General features: G+C 38.6%; 1 protein-coding gene across 2 annotated transcripts in view; it reads right to left on the bottom strand.

The window, feature by feature from the left end:
- tnrc18 (trinucleotide repeat containing 18) overlaps window positions 1-19791 on the bottom strand; it is a 53289-nt gene extending 33498 nt beyond the window's left edge. For both annotated transcript variants that reach the window (XM_079457511.1, XM_079457512.1), the window contains exons 1-3: window positions 19524-19791; window positions 17795-18130; window positions 4731-4892 (exon numbers count right to left, since the gene is read on the bottom strand). In XM_079457511.1, coding sequence (XP_079313637.1) covers window positions 4731-4892; window positions 17795-18005 — 373 coding nt within the window. In that variant the 5' untranslated portion in view covers window positions 18006-18130; window positions 19524-19791. The remainder of the gene's footprint in view (window positions 1-4730; window positions 4893-17794; window positions 18131-19523) is intronic.
- Between the last annotated feature and the right edge of the window lie 2793 nt (window positions 19792-22584).

The following is a 22584-nucleotide window of genomic DNA, read 5'->3' as shown; positions in this document are numbered from 1 at the left end:
CAAAGATTAAAGGGACAGTTCACCCCAAAAAAGATCCAAGTTAAAATCTGTGTAAATTTCTTTGTTCTGAAGAACATTGAGAAAGATATTTGGAAGGACGCTTGTAACCAAACAGTTCTGGGGCACGATTGACAGCCATAGTAGGAAAAATGACAATGGAATTCAATAGTGCCTCAGAACAGTTTGCTTTCCTACATTATAAGTTTTTTCTTTTGAACGTAAAAGATGTTTTATAGAAAGCTATTCTTCCTACTATGGCAGTCAACAACAGGCATTCTTCCAAACATCTTTCTCAGTGTTCATCAGAACATTTAAACATATTTGGAACATCAGATCATTTTTGGGTGAGCCGCTCCTTTAAGGGGAATATTTACAACACGGATGCCCATGCATTGCAAACTCTTGACTTTTTCAAATTTGCACTGCTGTGTAACCAGTCTGAATGGACAGGTCCTGAATATTGACGTCCTGAGTATATGAACAACAGCGGGAGTGTCTTATGTGTAATGGATGACTTCTTACCGTCAATGCAATTTAAATCAGGTCACATCAACAGTTATAGATTGACTCACGTACGCCCCGAGCAAGTCAGTTTTCCAAAACAATGTTTAGAGAGATAGCAGATATGGGGTCCTGGAGGGGCAGGGTCAGAGGTTAGCCCATTTCAATGAGTGTTGCCAGAGCTCTGAATGAAGGTTTATCGGGGGCAGATGGAAACTGTCTTAAACCCTCCGAGAATGAAATGGCGTCTCTGTGTGGGTCTCGCTGTGGGTCTTATATCCCATAGATTAAATTCCTCAGTCAGACCACGGCCGTTCTGCTTTAAACATGTGCTAGTGTCAACAGCAAACAAAATAAAGCACAGAGTCAGCTTACAAAGTCCAGGATTACTATTTAGTAACACTATTGCTACGTTTATGCATGTTTTATAAAAATGTCTAAGAAAGTCATCACCCCTGCACAAAAGCTGCATTAACACATTGCATTCACTTTTTATTTTAATGGGAAGTCACTGAAAAAAAACAGTGCACATAAAGCACACCAGGGTTACTCAACACTTATACAATCGCAGCCTTGCAGTCAAAGCAAAGTCTTTGTAATTAGTGATAACAGCAACATGGGACTGTTAAGTGTTATCAACGGACACAAAGCAAAACAAAAAGGTCTAAAAATAAACCTGGTTTAAATTGCCCCACCATTTATTAGTCAAGACACTATATGGGCACATGAATGTCTTTACGGCACTGCGGCTGACAGCTTTTTAAAACTCTCCGTGGTTCAAAGGCTAGCGCTTTATATTTAGTACATCTCAGGTGACATGGTTGTGAAATGCCTCTGATGGCACTCTGACACCATACCAAGAGATGATGGAGGATATTCTACACCAAGCAAAAACATTTATTTCTGTGTTCCCCTGCATACCTCACATGAGGGGTGTGGCAGAGGCATGCATGTTCTCAAAGCATGGCACATCTAATCTCTGTTAATCTCAGTTTCTCATCTGTGAAACGGTGAGCAAATCTCAGCCGTCACAGTATCTGCAGACTTAATTGGTTTTGTATGTCAATGCCCTTTCCTTCAGCTCTGCACCACAGCACATCTGTGACTGATTCACCCCCAAAAAAGCTAAATCCACCCAAAATATTTTTTTAGACTAGTGTGAATGTGATAAAATGTGTGGGGGATTTTCAGAGCATGCAAATCATTTAACCTAGCTTATTCTTTAGGGATCTTATACTAAGGACGGTGGAAGGTTACGTGTAAGTGGGCTACGTGTAGAGAGGGGAATTTAGCTCCAAATGGAAGGTTCAAAAAAGGAGGCCATTAACATTCAAAAGCAATGATGCTATGACAGTTGTGTGCCCTTGCTGACATGAAATGCAAAAACTGTTCCCTATGCTATCCGTTAGGGCTGTGCGATTTCGGGAAAATATCTAATTGCAATTTGTTTGACAGACATTGCGATTGGATTTGCAACTTAATTTTTCTAAGTCAAGCTTCAGCTCAATATTGTCATTAGTGTGCAGCGCAGTATGGGTATAGTTACCCCGCAGAAAGAAAACTAAAATCATTACAGAAAGTCTAATTATTTCCATTAAAACCACTACAAAATTCATTTTTGTAGTGCATTTTGGGTATTTTTCAAATTGGATTTACTGTTGTTCTATTGGTTTCCAACTGCCAGATTAAATCACATCAATAGAATCCAAATACCAGTGGACACTATCATAGTTTCCATTAAAACAAATACAACTCCCATTATAACCCTTAAATCCATAAAATGTTCTTTTGTATTAGTAAATGATTAAAATCGTAATAAGGTAGCGGATTTATTCATTTTTAAGTATTTGGGATTTTAAAAACAAGTAAAAAAATGTGCATTTGTTTCATTTCATACAAATGAAATTAGCAAAACAGTTAGATAGAATTTACATTTGTTTGAAACGCAGATCCAGGCACGAGTTGACACAGGGTGCGCGTGCGTCAAGCCTCATCCATATTGCCAGATGCGCTTGTGGAAACTTGTGGTTTGGAGCCTGACCCAAGTACTATAAACCAGCAGAAACAGGCTATGTGTGCGCGTCAAGTTTAAATGGCTCGTCCTGGAGACCCGCAGCACGGGGAAGAGACCCGCAAGTATGACACAGGCTGTGTGTGCAATGGCTCGTCCTGGAGACGCGCCGCACGGGGTAGAGACGTGCAAGTATGACACAGGCTGTGTGTGAGGTCTTCTGAATTGTGATTTTCTTTAGTATTTATTTGCCTAATATGATCGATCTGACTCTGCAGACGCCATAATCATAATCTCTCTAGAACACCATCGCTCATGGTCACCTCATCTTTATCAAATAAAGGTGATGTGCCAGAAATGCTTCATCTGCCTGCACTCTCCCGATTTTCATTATCTTTATTATACATCTCCAATTTCACATTAGTATTCAAACCCCTGAGCTGGACTCTGGGGACACCGCTGGAAGCGCTGCACAACATCAAAGCGCTACCTTCACCGACAGCTACATCACAACCAAAGAGGGGCATTCCTTTCCGAACCGAGTCCAATGTGCGCCAGCAGCAGGCACGGAAATTCAATCAATCACAGAGGCCGCCCTGCAGCCACCACCAACCATCTCCTGCACGGTCCAAAGGTGATCGGCCAACGACGGCATGCATCTGATTACAGCACCAGTGAACCACAGACTGCTGCAGATAATGGGTGCGGACACATGCTCATAATTAAGACAAAACGAAAAATGAGAATTCGCACGGAAGGTTTGAACCAAGATCAGGGAGGACACAATGTCATTACCACATACATAAAGATTATTATTTAATCGCACAAAGATAAATACAAATCACATCCAAAATCAAGTCACAGTTTACGCACAATTCATGTTTATTACCTGAACTTCAAAGATAAATTTGACAGTATCTCTTTTCTCTCTTATTACGGTGCATTTGCAACGTGTAGCCGAGGGAGTGCGGCATGCCTGACTATTTCGCACATTTTGTGTAAAAATAGCCAAATTCCACAGCTGCTACTTCAACTTCCTTCAGTTAATAAGAGCCAGGTGCACCCTTCAGAATAAACAGGCATGTTCAAATATTTTCACAAGCGGCAGAGACGAGAGTACACTTCAATGTCAGCTATTCATCATGTTTCTTCGCGGGCAGAGAGAAGCTGGCTTTCTATGATCCGTGCCAAGGTTTTAGACAATTCATCTGTACTTTCTCAGCAGGGACGAGAAACAAAGCCCTATGGGTACGGGGTCCTTCGACAAACCTCGTTAATAATCCGCCCACAACCTTTTACAGAGTTGGCGTTGCTTTTCTTTCGCTTGTTTGGTGCACACACGAACCATTTTGAGAACTGAAATCTCGATCTTCTCAAAATGGCAGGGGCTGGAATGATGCTGGATGAATCATCCTGCTTAGAAACACAAGTTTGAAGAGTGTAAAAAGTCAAACCCTTATCTATGAGTCTTTGTACTTTTATTAGTTTTGGCGAAAACACATTGCAATTAGCGATAATAGAAAATACAAACACAAGACAGCTATAAAACCGCATGATTATTATCCATCAAAACCCCTGTCATAGCTTTGGATTTTGACTATTGACCAACACCAGCTATTTCACAAAGGGAATTGATTACAATTACATCGTAGCAGAGCGGCTGTCAGATGTGGCCTTTTCTACATTAGGATTACAGGGCCAAAATAGATTTTGTATTGCCTTTTCTACAGCCGTCGCACACTGTTCACACAAATCTAGTTTATTGACTCCAAAAGAAAGAGCGAGGGTAATCCATCGTACACATAAGACATGACTGCATATTACACATCACCGGCCGACAGCTCTAACCAGTCACAAACTCGCTTATCAAAAACAATACTGAGCCTTTATCTGTTCAAGCACAGCCAACAAGCACATTCTTGCACTTCCATTCCCGAGTCGATTTCCATTAACTTCAAATTTAAAGCCGCATAAAAAGTCCCTGTGGGTCGTACGGTAGAGGGTGTGTTTTTCCATTAGACCGTCCACCCAGACTTGCCCGTCACCCAGGCTCTGACTCGGGCCTTTGTTTGAGTTCAGTGATCTGCCAACAAACCTAATCGTTAAACTCAATACTTTCAAGCGGCCTTGCACAAAGGCAAACCCTGCTTTGTTTTAAATTGCGACGTGCTAGGACATTTCTCCACTCCTCTGTAAACCGAAATGCAGTGATTCTTACCTTCGTGAGGGTGGGAGGCCCAGAGCTGTGCCATTTGCAGGCTGCCTGGGTTGGGGGTTCTAAAGGCTGGATCAGAAGAGAGAGGGTTGGAGCCTCCGTGAGCATTAGAGGCGCTGACGTATCCGCTAAGGAATGAGCTTGAGGCACCTGGAAAGGCATCACCTGGAATTAAATCAGAAACACACATTTAAGATATTTTTTTAATTATTTATATGGAATATCAACATTTTAGAGGTTTCAATATACAATGTAAAAACGACTCGTAGGATTTACTTAAACTACAAAAAATTAACACCATTTTATTCGTACATTCTTTAAAAGAAACAAGTAAAATTTACTTTTACAGCGTGCAAATTTACACAAAATATAAATAAATCCTATAGTTGTTTTTTACAGTGTAGGGTTTAATACTAAAAATAAACACTACTATATTACTTTATATGATCATACTTGAAAAAATATCACAGCTAAGCAACAGTTACTATTTAGACATGTACAGAACATCAACACTCATATAATGTAACAAATATATGGTAACACTATGCAACTAGGTTATATTTCGTCGCTGTCCTTCTAAAAACTTTTTTAAAAAATAGAAAAAACACTTTTATATGATGAAATACTTTGTTGATGAAGTTGAAAAAGCACCTTTTAACTATTTTTTTGCTTGGACTTTGATAAAGTCTGACTTATGATTTATTATTTTTAGATAAAAATCACGAAATATATAGATGCAAGGTTTCAGAAGGACAGTAGCGACATTAATGCATTAGCTTATATGAACTAACACAGAATAAAACTTCTATAGCATGATTATTAATCTTAGTTCCTGTAAATGTCTGTATTTACTAATACAGTTTTTAAATCTAAAGTTATAATTGTTCAAATTAAAGCACAGTAAACTAAAGTTAATATAACCAGCAACCCACAACGTTAAACATAACCTTATTGTGACGTGTTACTGTTAATGCTCTCATTTTGTCTGAAGCCACATTCTCTGTATGGCAACCTTTTCTCTGCATAAACATTTTGGATATAGAGGACTCCCATAGTCAGATTCATTTTCGTCAAAACACCACCTGCCCGAGGATCAAGCAGTTGCTTATGAAGTGACTGAATGAAGCAAGAAAGAAAGAAAGAAAGAAAGAAAGAAAGAAAGAAAGAAAGAAAGAAAGAAAGAAAGAAAGAAAGAAAGAAAGAAAGAAAGAAAGAAAGAAGAAAGAGCTGTCATTAAATATGATGACACTGCACTCATGAAAACAGCCTTGGCAAAAGTGCAATTAAAACTCTGTGAAGCTTTGTGGTTTTCTTTTGAAACATAGCCGCAAACCTGTTTCGACTGCCGGACGGGCTTTAACTCCTTTCAAAGGGCAATGTTTACCGAGAGGCAAAGAACGACCACAAACACAAATCTCTTTTGCTTGTAAACAAATGTCATGAATAATTATTAGTCATCCTAAATGTTATGTTAACTGTCATTACAATAGCCACCAGATGTGCCGCTTCAAAAGAGAGAATGTCTAAATAAAACTGTTTTCAGTTGCCAGCTTTTACATTAAAGCGAGACGCAGGGACGCACGCGTATGGAATTCAGTTCCCTGGCTCCCCAGAGCTTTCCCAGTCTATCAGATAAAAACAACAGCGATAGCACATGCGGCTCCTCCGTGGAGATCTGTAGAAACGTTTAAAAAGGTAGAGATTCGGAACGGGTCGCTCCATTTGATGAGAACGCGTATTCCCCAACCGGAGAGATCTAAGAGAGAGTCGTGTGGCCTGGTACGGGATATCGCTTGCATTTAAATCAGTGAATTAAACCCTCTGGTCCAAGCGGCACACTATCTATTCAAGCATGACGTATAAACAGGGGAAGGCAGTCTAAATTAATGAGCCCTTCCCCCGGTTTCTCCAATTCGACCCCTCTCTTCATTCCCACATGTCTTTCCTCCGAGCAGCGTGGGAGGAGAACCTCACACTTATTACCAGAGATGGATTCAGACACACTTTCACAGGCACGCACACACATTACTTCTTCCTATGCCGCAGACACCTCTGCACAATGGCTCCATTTTTGCATGTGTAAATACTGCATTAGCATGAGAAGAGGGGGCGGAACAACAAGGCATCAACGGCAACATGAGTCTTTTGTAGCGGAGGTTAGCGTGCGATTAACCTAGGAGGGAAGCAGTCTTGCTCCGCCGATGAACCGTTGGGTCATTGTATCGCACTCCGCTAACAGCAGATGTGAACCCTTTGGACTACATCTAAACATTAACCACAGGACAGATTAGACCTCTGGATGGGGTGCAAATGGAGCAGAAAGAAGAGCCATGCTTGGGAAATTTGTCAGTCATTTTTAGCAGTGTATTCTTGCAAGTCGAATATCAAATTCGGTAACATTAGGTATAAAAGTAACGGGAATATGCAATGACCTGGAGAGGCCGTTGTATTTTGACCCACATGTCCATAAGGTGTTACTTTTTTTGGTGTACTATAAATTGGGACGTATTAGTTGTAATAGATTATAAATGTAGGCAGGAAAAGGCTAAATAAAGCATTCTTGCAAGTTGCCAAATTTCAGTGAGCCACAGTCAGATGGTTGTCAGAGGTCAGTGGTGCATTTTAGACCCATAACCCTTTACTTCAAACAAACGCAAGATCATTGCTGTGTACATTTAAACATCAGCTCTGAACTGCATCAAGTGTCAGGTGATCCTAGAGAGCTTTTTTTACGAAAGCATAACCCCACAATGCCTCAGATCCAGCATTAAACCTTCTATATTTACCACATTGCCGAAAGTGCAAGTCACATCCCTATAGGTTGAATATACAATTCATAAGGTTCCCAGCCTTGCTCTTTATCCATCTCAACAGCTTCAAGATCTTTGACTGACAAGTTCTCTCATACTATTAAGAATTGTTAAAATAACACGCAGAGGTTTTTTGTGGCTACAAAGCTTTTCACTATACATCAGAAATGTGCTGCAGGGCTTTGCTTTCATTCTCACCCTAAACAATAATGAAGACTGGCATTGATGTTGGGCAGTTAGACTAGCTTCAGATCATCCCAAAGGTGTTCACGGAGTTGAGTTCAAGGCTGTGTTGAGGTCAGTGTAAGTTCTTCCATTAACATTTTCTAATGGCTCTACTTTGTGTGTATTGTATTAAAAACAGGAAAGGGCCTTCCCCAAGTACACAAAATAGTCTAGAACATCCTTCTATTTAAACACAAATCCATCAATGTCATCTCAAAACCAATAAAACAGCAGCATAATAAGGCTTTAAAACTTCATGACGGAGTGGTGATATGCTATGATGTCGCAACGGAGTTCCAAAGCTTTTTTTCTGCCAATGTTTGTCTATGGCTGTATACTTGACTTTACAACTGTTACTGCTGTGTGCGCGTTGACAAATCATAAATCGGTCCAGACATTTGGCCACATAGTCTTCATGCATGAATTGTATTCTATACTCAGTACAGCTCAAAACTATTGCAATGATTAATGAATAGGCCAACTGTGGGAAAACGTCCCACAAGTCAGTTTCGAACACTAGAAGTCAAACAAATAAAACAACAAAGCCAACATTATGTATGCACCAGGCGTGAACCACAACACAAACCAGATTGCTTACCTAAAACTACATCCAATTAGATCCAACTTGTGATATAAATTCAGGTGTTTCACATGATCTTTAAAACATTAATATCTGCAAACATTTCTGACTACAACCCAGGGTTCGCAGGGCACACTAATTCTCCCCAATCACCCAGCATAACAGCAGTCACAGTTGTCATCTTGGATGCATTAGGAAAAACTCAAGAGTTTAGCAGGTCAGAAATAGTTCAGTCCCCTAAATTGAGCACTTTTCAGAAGGCCACGGTCAGAAACATTCTGTATAGGACAGTGGAATTTCCTAATTGCTCATGTTGCTCGACTCAGCTGCAACCAAAAGGCCTTGCAGTGAGATTTTGCAATTCCCCATCCAACACCCCTTATAATTAACCCCAGACCCTTAAAAACAATTCAGAACGAACCGTTGTAAATTAGAGAAAAGAGAGAGACACTAATTAGAATAAGGTCTTAAAACCGAGGCAAAGAAAACAGGACCATTAAAATCCTCACAGACACTCTTAACTGGTCCTTCAAAGCCCACCACCTGCACTGGAAAACATAGAGAGCACTCCCTCACCACAAAAGGCCACATTATGATAGACATTACAATGCAGCGCTGACATAAACCATGCCCAGTCGACCAATCCACGCATAATGGGGAATCCCGGATTTATATTAAATAGTTTTTTAAGCAAAGAGCACGAAGGAGATACAGGAAGAATACCTACATTTACATTTATTCATTTCAAACCGTGCACAGAATGAGCACAGCCATATGCAAGATCCTCTTTTCCAAATAAAAAAAAAACTCACTTTTACTCACCCTGCAAATGATTAGGCCAGACAAGCTCCTCAACTTTTACTACTAGCTCACCATTAAGAATTAAAAACTACCCGTGTTCAGCAACCCGACATTTGGGAACAGCATAAAATTTGAATCTTTTAAAAGAAAATCGAAAGAGTTATTTTTGCACGCATTCCAAACTATAAAGTTCTTTCTGCGTTTTTACTTCTGCTTCTTTTATGACCCAATGGAAAACAAGTCATTTGAAATTCTCTCTTAGCTCAATACATTACCTGCGATGGAACAAAAACACATCAAAACGAACCAGTTCCAACAAGTCCACCGGTACGTTATACAATAAAGAAAATTCTTGAATCTTGCTCGCACTGCAGGGCTCAAACTGAAACTTTTGTTCCGATGTTTTGACAGGAGGAAACGTGACAAAATAATTGCTGCATATAGTGACAAATACAAGTACTGAGGTAATCTTGGTCTAATAAACAAGTTTCTGAGCCTCGAGTTTAGGCGTCGCTGCCTATTCAAGTGCAGAGAACACAACTGTGTAGAACAATGTGTCTGGGCAGCAATTCATCCTAGTAAATGGCAAGGATTATACGTGGCCCTTTGTCGAATACAATAGTGAATGTTTAGCTTAACAAGAAGCTTGTCCTTCAGCTTGAGCCATTTAATACTTGCACATGCAAAGTAAATATGATTTAGAAGAACAAACTGTACTCCAGTCCTTAAAACAAGTTTTAATGAAAAGCATAAAGGCTCCTTTAAGTAAATGTATATTTATGAAAGTGTGCTCAAATGCTGTTAGAAGAGTCCTTTGAGCTCCACCCAACGTCTTATTGGTTACCAGAAGAAACACGAGCCGGCACTAGAAAGGACAAATACATTTGTGGTCATCGCTGTTGATGTCACAAAAGCAGCGTTTGTTCATAGTGTCTTTTTAGGGTGTTGCTAGCGAGCGGAGCGGCGACCTACATCAACATTTTCTGCAATTACTCGCCCACAAAGAAATACAAAAAACTGTGTAAAACACACACACACAGATCTTACACTGCAGCTTTCGCCTAATATCCACTCCGAACAGCTGTGGGATGCAGTGCACTGCGCGACCAACATTAATGTGTGTACCGAGGAAACGCTGCTCATTACCTTTTCATTACACAAGAGCAACATTGTACAACAGTGACATGGAAATAAAGGCTTTATGTCCAAACTTAAGATCCCAACGATCCATTTATTACACACGGAGCGGGGATTTCAGACTCTTAATCTTACCTTAAACAAATCAGCACATGACAAATGTTCTATTTAAGATGACACAAATACAGTCTGTTTAAAGGGATAGTAGACTCAAAAATAACAATTCTGTCAACAGTTATTCACCCTGTATATGACTCTTCCGTGGAACACAAAAGAAGATTTGGAAAAATGTCTACGTGGTTTTGTGTCCATGCAATGGAAGTCAATGAAGACCATGTTACCAATGTTCTTCAAAATATTTTTTTTGCAGAAGTCATAAAGGTTCAGGAAGACACGAGGATGTTAATAATTATTAAAAATACAAAAAAGTGAAAATGTGTGCGTGAACTATGCATTTAACGGTCTATATAAAGAAAATTGAAATTTCTGCAAGCTGCAGCTGGACTGCATGTTTTTGTTCACGAAGATCAAATTCAGCTGACATTCTTTTCCTTTATAAACTTCAATATGGCAGGCTTTTAGAAACCAACTACGTCTGTGTATTAGTATTCTAATAAATAGACTGATTACCCAAGATTACTCTTGATTAGCAGTCGCTTAACCTAAATGGCTCCAAACAAAACATTAAAAGAGAAATGAAATAAAACTACACCGATATATGGTGTTTCCCCATAACTGAACAGGCTACAACAGCACAGCAGTCTTCAGCACAGTTGCAGACGCTGTAACAGGAGTCAGCGATATGAGAAGGCCGCAGTGCTGGCTTTCATTTCACATCCTTTGTTAGGTTTTCAGAGGCATGGCCTAATCCCAGGTCAGGTCACTGCTTCACTTTGTGGCCCCCCCCAACACGAACTACCCCATCCTCAATTGGGCCAGACCAAACACCTCCTTCAGTGCCCTTTGGCCTAACCTTCAGACCACTGGTGTAAGCTTGCACATGCAGTCTCAGCAACTGCAGATGAGAGCGCTAATTATTACCGCTAGTGACTCAATGTACCGTAAAACACCATTATCAGCCTACACCAATAAAACATTTTTGATGTTAAACTGAAAGCGATGCACTTACGGACCCAAAGGTTTCGAAATTAGACTTGCACAAAGAAATAACGTACACTGACTACGTGTGTGTGTGTGTGTGTGTGCGCGTTTAGTTATCCAATATATGTATACAGATCTAAACCAGATCTAACATATATATATATATATATATAGGAAGAGTTTGATTAAAACATTTATTGTGCATTCCAATTAATATTAATCAAATGGCAGCTGGTTTGTTTTGATTTAACCAATAACTAAAAAAATCCAGCAAACTAACACAAAAAAATCATAACATAAGCTTTTCCAAAATAATGTTTTTTATTAAGTTATCTCTTCATATAATATATATAATAATATGTACACACACACAGTATTTTTTTTGTTGCATAGATAACACTATTTATTATAGAACAGCCATTTGTTGCAGTGATGCACAATGAAGATAAAAACAATTCCAAATGGGAGTGTAATGATATGTCATGGCATATCAAACAATTTATGATATCATAGTACATTTACAATTACAATTTATAACAGTATAGTACAGCAACAGCGATTTGCTAATGATCATGTCTATTGTGGCCTGTTAGTTGATCTGCCAACATGTGACCTGCATCAACATGTTTTTTTTACTTTTCTCGTACACTTAATTCCTTTCTGATTTTATACTTTTGTGTTCTAATTGATTTGATATTTCAAAGTCTTATACAATTTATTAATTTACATACAGAAGTTTCATATAAACATTGAATGTTGTCAGTTCTATACAATGCTATGTACAATTTTACATGTTTTGTAAATTCATTTTAAATTTTGTTCAAAATATCTTGATACCATCAGATTTTCAACGTAGTTGATGATGTTATTCCAATCCTAATTAAACAAGAGAGACCGGAGTAAACCTAAAATTCTTGTCATCATTTACTCACCTTCACATTGTTCCTAGCCTGTATCATTTTTATTGTTCTACTGAACACAAAAACTAATATTTGGAAGAATGACTGTAACAAAACAGTTTTGGGACACTACTGACTACAATAATAGGAAAACATTTACTGTGGTAGTAAATGGTGACCAAAAACTGTTTACTTTCCCACGTTCTTTAAAATATCTTTGTGTTATACATAGTAAAAGAAATGTATACAAGTTTGGAACAACTTGAGGGTGAGTGAATGATTAACACATTTTTATTTTTGGGTGAACTACCCCTTTAAGACCCAGATGAAACCGACCAGACATGCTGTAGTTTTTTCCAGGCTATGGGGCTCAGCTACACAGAAACCAGATCTAATCAGCCTTCCAATCACTTACTGCCAAATTACATTTTAATAAAGTTTTTTCCACTGACACTTCTGATGCTAAATCAAGGATGTTCCGTTTCTAGCTCTTCCTGTACAACAGGACTGCTCTAAAGGGTTTCAGGATCTCTCTCTCGTTATGAAGGAAGTGTAAAGATCAAACACTCAGGAGAAAACGCAGCTAAAGAGCTTCAAATAAAGAGACAAATAGGCGTTTACCCGTTCTCCCTTTAACAAGAACAACTCTGAATCATCCGTACACTAAAAACAGAATACGAAAGCAGAAAATGCCCTCCAGTGAGACCCCAGCGCTCTATATAAAACACATTCACGCGTGCATGTCTAACAGCCGGGGCATTTTATTTCAAATGTGCAGAGTGCGTTACCCGTGCAGGATGAGCAAACGGGGGTGTACGCATCAGGACACTAAACACTTTATGTATAATTCAGAGAGAAGTCAAGGCTGCAGGACGTTTAAACATCCTCCCCCTACACTCAATTTCCATCAGTGGTTCTCTCCTGGCACACCACTCAGGACAAAAGCAGGTTATGCACTGCATTTTACCACTCACCCTTCAGAGTCCTGCTCTGCGTCTGTCACAGTACATCACAATGAAGGAAAGGTCTCATAATACATACACCATAAAGTTCCTGTAACCTTGAAATCGCAGCATATAGGCTGGGGAAGGTGTGGGAGGGGTAACACCTGGATGGCATAGAGTTTTTACAAGGGTTTTACCCCGAAACACTCTTCTGGGTATAAACGAGGGTTTGTTCCCTTCCTGATGGGTTAAACCGGATAAGGCAGCACAGTAATTTCTGGGGAAGCCATCAAAAGATGGTATTATATACAGCTTATTAAAGGGAAAAGGCTGAAATAACAAAGCGTAATAAGCACATACTTTCCAGATTCTGTAACAACGCAGCAGAGTGAAATCAGCAATGATATAAAATAGGATGCTTGATCTGTATCAGCCTGTGCAGAAATCTCTGTGCAAGAACATCTTAACGGCCTTCAATACACTCATTATAACTGAAAATTGTTGAAAAAAATTAGCAACCTTTGAATCGAATATTTAAAAAGTCAAAAGACTTGATTTGGGAATTAGGGGTTTGCAAACAGGTGGTACGCAAATTGAATCAATAAAACCTTAAAACCTACAGAGCATGTGGAGGCAGTCATTTCCATCTTAAGGCCAAACTCCAGGGTCCTCTATTAAAAACCGCCCATAAACCACCAGCAATCCTGCAACCCCAGGATTCTCTGATGCGGCATATGAAAATCGATCAATCGTACATTCCAAAGACACTGAGCTTCAAAAGGCACATCAAGCAAACATTTGCATTTTCCCCATGTTGCGTCAGTAATTCAAAGTTCCACAGAAATCCTGTAAAACAAGTGCGCTCTGAAGCAGAAAGAAACATTTCATGCGTTGCATGTAAAAATGCACTCAGTTAACGTTCATCCATTAGCCAGACTATTACAAACACACGGCTGCCATCACTAAACAAAGAAGTAAAAATAATAGATTCTTGTTCAAAACGTATTCAGTTCTAACAGCTGGAAATAAGAAAAATCGTCAGACACGAATACATTTTGTGATTCATGCTGAGAATTTCAGAAAACCATATAATCACCAGGTAGATTCATATCCTTTAACAATAAAAATGTAAGCTATTACCCAGAAATTGTGTATTGTTTATAATTTAGCCTTACTCCCCTTTATTAGCTTTACTAGCAACAGAACCACCTAATACCAGTCCCTTAAATGCAGAAAGATACAGCTGGTCCATTCAGTAACATTCAGTTGTATAAAGAACAGTTATATACGTTCTACTGATAAACAACAACAACAACGTGATGTGACGTCATAGGTCTACGGTTATGTATATTGCAACGCTACATAATCAGCATGGCACCTTTACTCCATTTCAGATCAAATGACTCTTTCAGAAAGAAGTGTGTTAAATCAGAAGACCAGCAGATGGGCAGGCAGTATACCAATAAAATCATCCCGATTCATGCATCTCTTGTCATTTCTCACTGAAAGAAATCACCAGTAAACCAGACTAAACTGTTAATTGTTCTTTAAAGGATTAAACAAATCTACGCAGAACTAAAATGCGTTTTAACACGACAACATATTTTGCATACACAATGAGTGCTTGTCAGTCATTAAGACAAGAAAACCACGTTTCAAAAACATGCTAGCATCCTAAAGAAACCTACTGTAACCACAAATCACTAAAAAGGTTTTTTACAGCAATGTAAAGCATTAAAGTTAAGGGACGGATCGTCGTCACTCTAAAATCCAAGAATAACAGCCATCTGGTGAGTTGGATTCATGCGTGAAATTTTTGGAACGAGTGCTCAGTGTTGTACATGTTTGCTTCACAAGCTGGTGCAAAAACTCCAAAAAGGTACACCCACCCTTTTCCAGAAACAAAGCAGAACTTGCACTTAACTTAAGTTTCTTCAACAGCTCCTTTAGTAGACTATAAGAGACCAACAATATTACTAACTAAATTAGGGATTACTAAGGCTTTATCCTGTGCTGATTTATTGCATTATGTTTTCTTCTGGACAATACACCACAAAAGTATTACAGTACGAAATGAAACAAGTCAAAGGAATCAAGTATTACAAACAGCTGGGTGAAAGTCAGTGTAACAAGTCATTGACAATCTGCTGAAAATCACACATCAGCTTTTTATACTAGAACAAATTCAGCAACGGGCATGTAAATTAAAGACTCAAATTACACATTTCATATGTTACTCAACAAAAATTTCAGCCATGAAGTCCTGCTTCCACACCCATCAAGTCTTTCACCAACCCAACCGCTCTGGGATTCCGATTCCAAAAGAGCCTTCTTTACAACTTCAAAATATTTGTGCATGAATTGCTTATCACTGTATTGTGAAAACATGCACCAAAGACAAACCATTTTAGAAATACAGGATTCTTATAGGCTGCTGTCTGTCTCGATCCAGGTTAGTCCCTTATACATTCGTCCACAAACAATAAACAATATTTTAAACAGAATCTTGTCATTCAGAAAGATAAACAGCAGCACATAAATCTGTTTATATTTTCAAACAGAGGAAATTTGGCTATTGAACAGTTATTGTTGGAAGGAATGGAATGTCAAGGCAGTTCCCAGGAAACTGAGTCACTTCATAAACACATGACCTGATGTATTCACTGTTCATAACCACTGAAGAACATTTATGAAAAAATAACTCAAAATATAAACACATCATCGAGAATAAATTCAGTGAGGGTGCATTTAAATAATTCAATACAATGTTCTTAGAAATTAATCATAAATTTATGATGGGTTGGGAATACGTGCAGAAAGTGAATATTTTTTAATTAAATCACTGTTTCGACTCACAAGCTAAGAGATGTATATTTCCTGTAACGGTCTTTTTTATTTTTGTTCTTAAAGAAATCAATAGAAAGCTAAATAAAGAAACAACCTACAAAAACACAGCTTTTTAAAAACCCTTTAAGGTGTAGATGACTCATCGTCAGTATTAATAAAGCAATCATCTCTTATAATTGTCGTATGATTAACTAAGTTGCAGTCAGAATGCGGTGACATTTTATTATGTTACCCAATTTAATCAGTATAAACAATGCACAAAAATGTAAAAATAAACTTGTGTTAAGATAAAAACTATTATATGCACCAAAGAAAAAGGGCAAACTGCATACACAAACATGACATATGAAGGGAAACGCTTCTCTATGTCTATAGGTTCTCTGACATCTGCGAAGCATTACATCTTCAAGTTTTGGGGGACTTAGACAGTAGCAATTTCAGAATAGTTCAGGGTCAAAACTAAGCCAAATACAAAGTTCACAGGTTCACAATATTACTTTTTCTATAATAAAAACTTTCCTAAATTCTTAAACTGGGACGGTGTAAACAAAGATAACGGTTAAAATAATATAAAGTAGGTAGCATAGATTGTTACAAATTATTTGCTATTTGCAAGTCAAGACTCAAGATACAAGACATACATTGTATAGCATAAGACCAACACCTTTTCAGAATTTTTAGCAACAATAACTATTGCCGATTATTATGTGTATATATGACAAATTACAAAACATTCATCTAAATGTCTGCACTTGACAAAAACATCAGGTGGACAATAACAAACAGTAATAGAATCTAAAATGCATGGAATGCTGAAAATATATCAGCAAACAATTTTTCCCTCAATAAGGGACATCGTGTTCTCATCAACCTCTAATGACAGATAATATTATGGTCCACTGGCCATATGCAGTATAGGTGGAACATTAATCATCTTACAACTAATAAACAGGTCTATAATGTTTTACTACATAATAAATACAAGTTGTGTTTTTATCTAAGATTAGACTACACAGCCATATATTGCACAGAAATTCCACCATGCATCTGCATAACATGATTTTTTTTGCTAAACTAGTTTTTCCCCTGTGCAATGTGGACTTCATGGGCAGTGAGCACCAAGAATCAGACCATGTGCCTATACTGAATGACATGGAAGGCAGTAGTTCAATATCGAAAGGCAGTAATTCCACCGTTTGCCCAAGTGATGGAAAATGTATGGTGCAATTTCCGTCATAATTCTAACCTAAAATAGATGCTGGATGAAATTTGGGAGTGTTTGTTCTACTAGACATATTGTGTTCAACTCAAATTGAGGAAATAAGGTGGCAACACGCATTACTTTGCATGAATTTAGCTTTTTCTTTCAGGGTTGCTGCGAGCGAGTAGTGAACAACACTGTACGGGGGATATGTGCGCTATCACTCGGCACTGCTTGAAAAGCTCGGCTGTATTTTCAACAACCGTTCGCGTGAAGTCTATCCAAGTCATGCTTTGCGAATTTTGTACATTATTTAAAATATGTATAAATCTCCATTAACAAACAGCCTGCACGTTTAAACATTATTCGCACCTCTCTCTTCGCAAATGTCACAAAATAGGAAGATGTTAACAAATGTAAACACTGCTACAAAAGACAGAAGTTCGAACGCCGCTTGCGTTTGTTCATGAATAAAACACTTTTTTAAACTAAATACGCAAAGCGAAATTAAAAAGCACTTACTGTGGTGAGAATGTAGATTCATGGCCGAGGATAAAAATTTCCCAGTGTGTAGAGCCGCCGGGTGCCCCGCGCCCAGATGACCGGGAGACGGTGGTATTCTACCCGCCGCAGCGGCCGCGCTAAATCGGTGCGACTCCGTGGCCAAGCCCGAGAGCAGATGCGGCGGTACGTGCACAGATCTGTGGGGTCCGAAGTCACGGCCATCCATCATCCACAAAGACCCAACTTGATCAAAAAAACAGTCCGATCATGTAATTCCGAATTAGCCAATTTTATTGGCTATAATGTCCCTAGATTCCTAGGCAAATCGGTGTCCTTATCCGGCATTCTGCCGACCTATAAAAACAAACAGAAAAAGAAAATAGTCTCGGATAGATGCGGACGATTTCTAAACTGAATCCAAAATAATTTCGGAGATAAACAAAATCACTGGTGTTTTATAATGACGCAGTTTTAATCTCAACTACATCACAGGAAAAAGAGAAAAACGTGCGAGTTTTACAGATGCAAACGTCTGGCATTAAAACATTAAAATTATAGTCTCTTTTATGATAAACTAGACGTGTTAAGCTTCTCTGGTTATGTGTTTGCAGGCAGCATACTGTGAGAAAAACCGTCGTTTGGGCAGATATTTAACCGAACATTCGCGCAATAAGTAACCAATGGGTCCGTGCGAATGCATTACAGATCTAAAAATGACTAATAATACGGCAGTATTACATATAGAAGGCTTTTAACGGATTTTTAATGGGTTTTAAACATTACATATGCATTAAATCGTCAAACACAAATCTATTCTGTTGCTAAAACTGACATTATACGATGCAACCTTTAATAACGGGTGATCTAGACATGCTTCGAATAGCAAAACATTATTCATTCTTTCGCTTTTTAAGAAAGAGCGTGTTTACCTCCGCTAAAACGTTTGTCTGTTTACAAACATGGTTTATACATCATCTAATCCAAACGAGCTACATTGCGGTATAAATTAGTCCACATAAATGTGCTCATCGTGACAGTTTCCCAGCAAAATGATTACCTCGTGTTTTGAGTTGAACTGTGGTTTAACGCGGCTATACGAGCGGGTTTGATCCGTGTAAAATACAACCCAACGGTCTGTCACGGGAGCTCGCGCAGTCCCGTCCCGTCGCTACAACGATCATTTTTAACTTGAAATGACTGGTTAATGCTACCGAACTGTAATTTGCTTATGAAGCGAGGGGCGGTTCCCCTTACTTTTACACAAGGTTTGCGTATTTATAAATCGAGCTCGCGATTTAAGTCAATGTTTAAGATATTTAAATAAGTGTTTTCGACCGCGCGGTGATCGTTCTGCATAGAAGCGCCCGTAATCTTGAACGTTGTCGTGGAAATTAAGTCAAGATAAAGGCGATTTGCATCCAAACGAGACGCAAAACATTGCAGAAATAAAGTTTAGATGCGTGCTTGTTATCAGCCGTGCTTCGCGATGGCAGCGCGGACCCGATCGACAGCAAGCCACGTTTCAAACTTTACCGTTTCCATTTCAACGACGAAAAGTTTTCCGCCTCGCGCTGAACGTTCAACGGCAGCGTACAGCGCGCGCGCGCTATTGGATCTAAACTCGCTGTTCCCCGCGTTTCATAACGAAACGAAAGCAGTACGATCTTTAAAAGTGTCTTCGGCTTTTCTTCATAAACATCACGTTACTGCGTAGCGGATCGTGTGCGGAGCGATATCGACGTCTTACTTGAAATGGCGACTCAGTTTAAAAAATCCAGTTTCTTCGCAAAATCCGTGAGGTGTGTGGTGGAAGATTTCTTGGGCTCCATTTACAAACCATCCGTAGCTACGCAGCGCGAAAGCACATACGGGGGAAGGCCCTTCGTTCAAACCACCGTAGACCTCGGTAAACTCTTCTGCAATGAAACAAGCATTGTTTAACAAGCTCCGCCCCCGCGACACGGTCTACTGCGGAGCATCTGATTGGTCCGCTGAAGTGTCGATCAACTCCATGTAAACACTTTGGCTCCTCGCCAGCTCTATAAAACCAATTATGGAACAAGGAGGTTGAACTGTTTCAAGCCCCCCTTCCTTCAAGACTTCAATGATCAAAACAAGCGAAGAATTCTGGAGGGCAGTTTCAAGGCCGCTCAAACGCGACTCATTAAAAAAGATTGATGTGGACTTATAGGTTTATAGTTAAAAGAATACAGGAGGATACACGAGTGGACTCATAGTTTGTTATGGGATGCCTATTGCATCGAGTATAAATGGTAGTATCTTAGAATACAGTGAATGAGATTGCATTAAATAACGTGAGATCTACATTATGTGCATGTGATAATCAACGTGTGTAATTTTTTATCCAATTTTGTTTCAATCTGTAACTATTTAACCTCTGCGTAAAGTGTTGCAATGTGTTTATTTGATTAAAAGAACAAAACATTACATTCCCAATTAGATTCTCCAAGCTGTTTTATAATATTTTTCTAATGTCTAATTGCACATAAATTTCTGCAATTCGCATCATAATCACCAGGCCCTCGATCAAGAGTGACATAACGAAATATCACTGTTTGAACTTGAACTACGAACTCGTGAAGATCCATCGATCAGTTCACGAGACCTTTCACGTTGGGAGAAAAAGATGATTACAAAATTCTGGTACGGTTTCTAACCACCCCTGTCGCGCGCCTCTTCAATGAGGCGGTTTCAAGGCATCCGCGCGAAGACAGTAGAAACGGGTCAGACGAGAGGAAAAGACATATGTGAACTCTTAGGTTTAAAAGACAGAACCTAAATTGCGACTCTCCCTAAAATGACAACACTTTCGAGACGCATTGTGCTTCGGGACTGCCCATTTTCTCCAAGGACGCATGGGAACAATAGCGCTGATTTGCAGTGGAAACGGCTCGTCGAGACGATGCATGGCCATCATCAGCGGAGCCCTAAAGGTTCATGGTTGTCTGAGTGCTTGTGTTATTAATGAGCAACGGAGCGGCAATAAACCGCAGCAGACACATTTGGTTTTGGTCGTGTTTGTAATTGCAATTGTGTTATGATAAAATTCTCTGTTGGAGTTTGGTGTACATACGGCCAGCGTGGATTTTTGATTTAGGACTGGAAATGTCGTTTCTGTGACCCATCATCTCTATTGTAAAGGTGGGTGTTGAATGCTTATTGTGGAAATAAACAACATATTACATTTACCCGAACACATGTTTTCTATTTATTTTTATTGTGATATGAAATGTTATGCGCTGTACTTCATTTCACAGACTAACCATTTACAGTTAGCCTACAAGAGAAAAATCGGTGTATCAACATTGATAATAGATATGATGCTATTGTGTATTCTGTATGACAGTTGCCAGATAGTGTTTAATCCGAACCTTTGACGTTAACCTACATCACAGATAAATGCTAAAGATAAATCAATACATTTATAGAAAGATAATTGTTACAAATAAAAATACCACTAAAATATTATTTTGCTTTTCTTGTTTGAAATCAAGCATCAGGGTCTTGCGATTCAGACCTCTGGAATAAAAACAAATGAAAGTGTCTCAAAGTAAAATCAAATAAAAAAGGCAACAGTATGTAAGATTTGTGTGTTTTTTAATTATTTATACCATAGATTTCATCTTAAAATAGATTGACTGCATGTATATGGCAACTCCCACCAGTGATATGTATACTGTGCTTTAAAACTGAAATCATATTAAAGCAAATCAAGTTTATGCAGTCAAAGGCGCCACTAAATATTATAACAGCAAAGTCCCGCCGTGAAGTCCACGGAAACCAGATTTCGCGTGGTGTAATAGGCCCTTTTCCAGAAATGTGCAAATACAGTATAAGCAATCTAATGGCCTCCAATTATTTGCAAGTCATTTTGGCATGTGCTTCCCTTGTTCAAGTGAAATATAGAGTGTTGCCCTTTGTAAAAAAATATGCATAAGCATGAAAGTGTTGATAGGGTTAACCTATTAAATTCTTAATTAATTCAATCACCAATGACACAAATTTGCACATAGTTGCTTTGGGGTTTTACAATATATTTCACTATAATTGCATTTGAATAAATGCAAACCACAAGGATAAGGTTATTGTCTTTGCTCTTGTAAACTAGAAGATGTTTGACTTAATACATCCTGTAGTCCATTTAGTTTCATGCATATGTTAAACCAGGCTCCATTGCTGTTCAGACAGGGCAACATCTGTGTGTGTGTGTGTGTGTGTGTGTGTGAGAGAGAGAGAGAGAGAGAGAGAGAGAGAGAGAGAGAGAGAGAGAGAGAGAGAGAGAGAGAGAGAGAGAGAGAGAGAGAGAGAGAGAGAGATAGAGAGATAGATAGATAGATAGATAGATAGATAGATAGATAGATAGATAGATAGATAGATAGATAGATAGATAGATAGATAGATAGATAGATAGATAGATAGATAGATAGATAGATAGATAGATAGATAGATAGATAGATAGATAGATAGATAGATAGATAGATAGATAGATAGATATAGAGATAGAGGTAAAATTATAAAAAGGTACAGCATGCTGTAGCTCCTATTTAATTTTGGCAGTCACAGGCTCAACTCTGGAATTGTGATTGATATCTAATAGGCTATGATTTCTTCATTTCCTACCGTGATAGTATTTTTATTTTAATGTCATACTACACATATCTATCTAATGTCAGGTTAAATTACTAAACCACTATCACGTTACTTAATCGTTAATGTGGTTAAAATATATATCTGCCTTAATTACGAGGAAGAGGTCGTGATTAAGTGTAAAGATAGACAAATCAGAT

This window comes from Barbatula barbatula (genome assembly GCF_947034865.1).
Source record: "Barbatula barbatula genome assembly, chromosome: 5".
Lineage (NCBI taxonomy): Eukaryota > Metazoa > Chordata > Actinopteri > Cypriniformes > Nemacheilidae > Barbatula > Barbatula barbatula.
The sequence above is the reverse complement of the archived record's forward strand: the minus strand, read 5'-3'. Positions and strand labels throughout refer to the sequence as shown.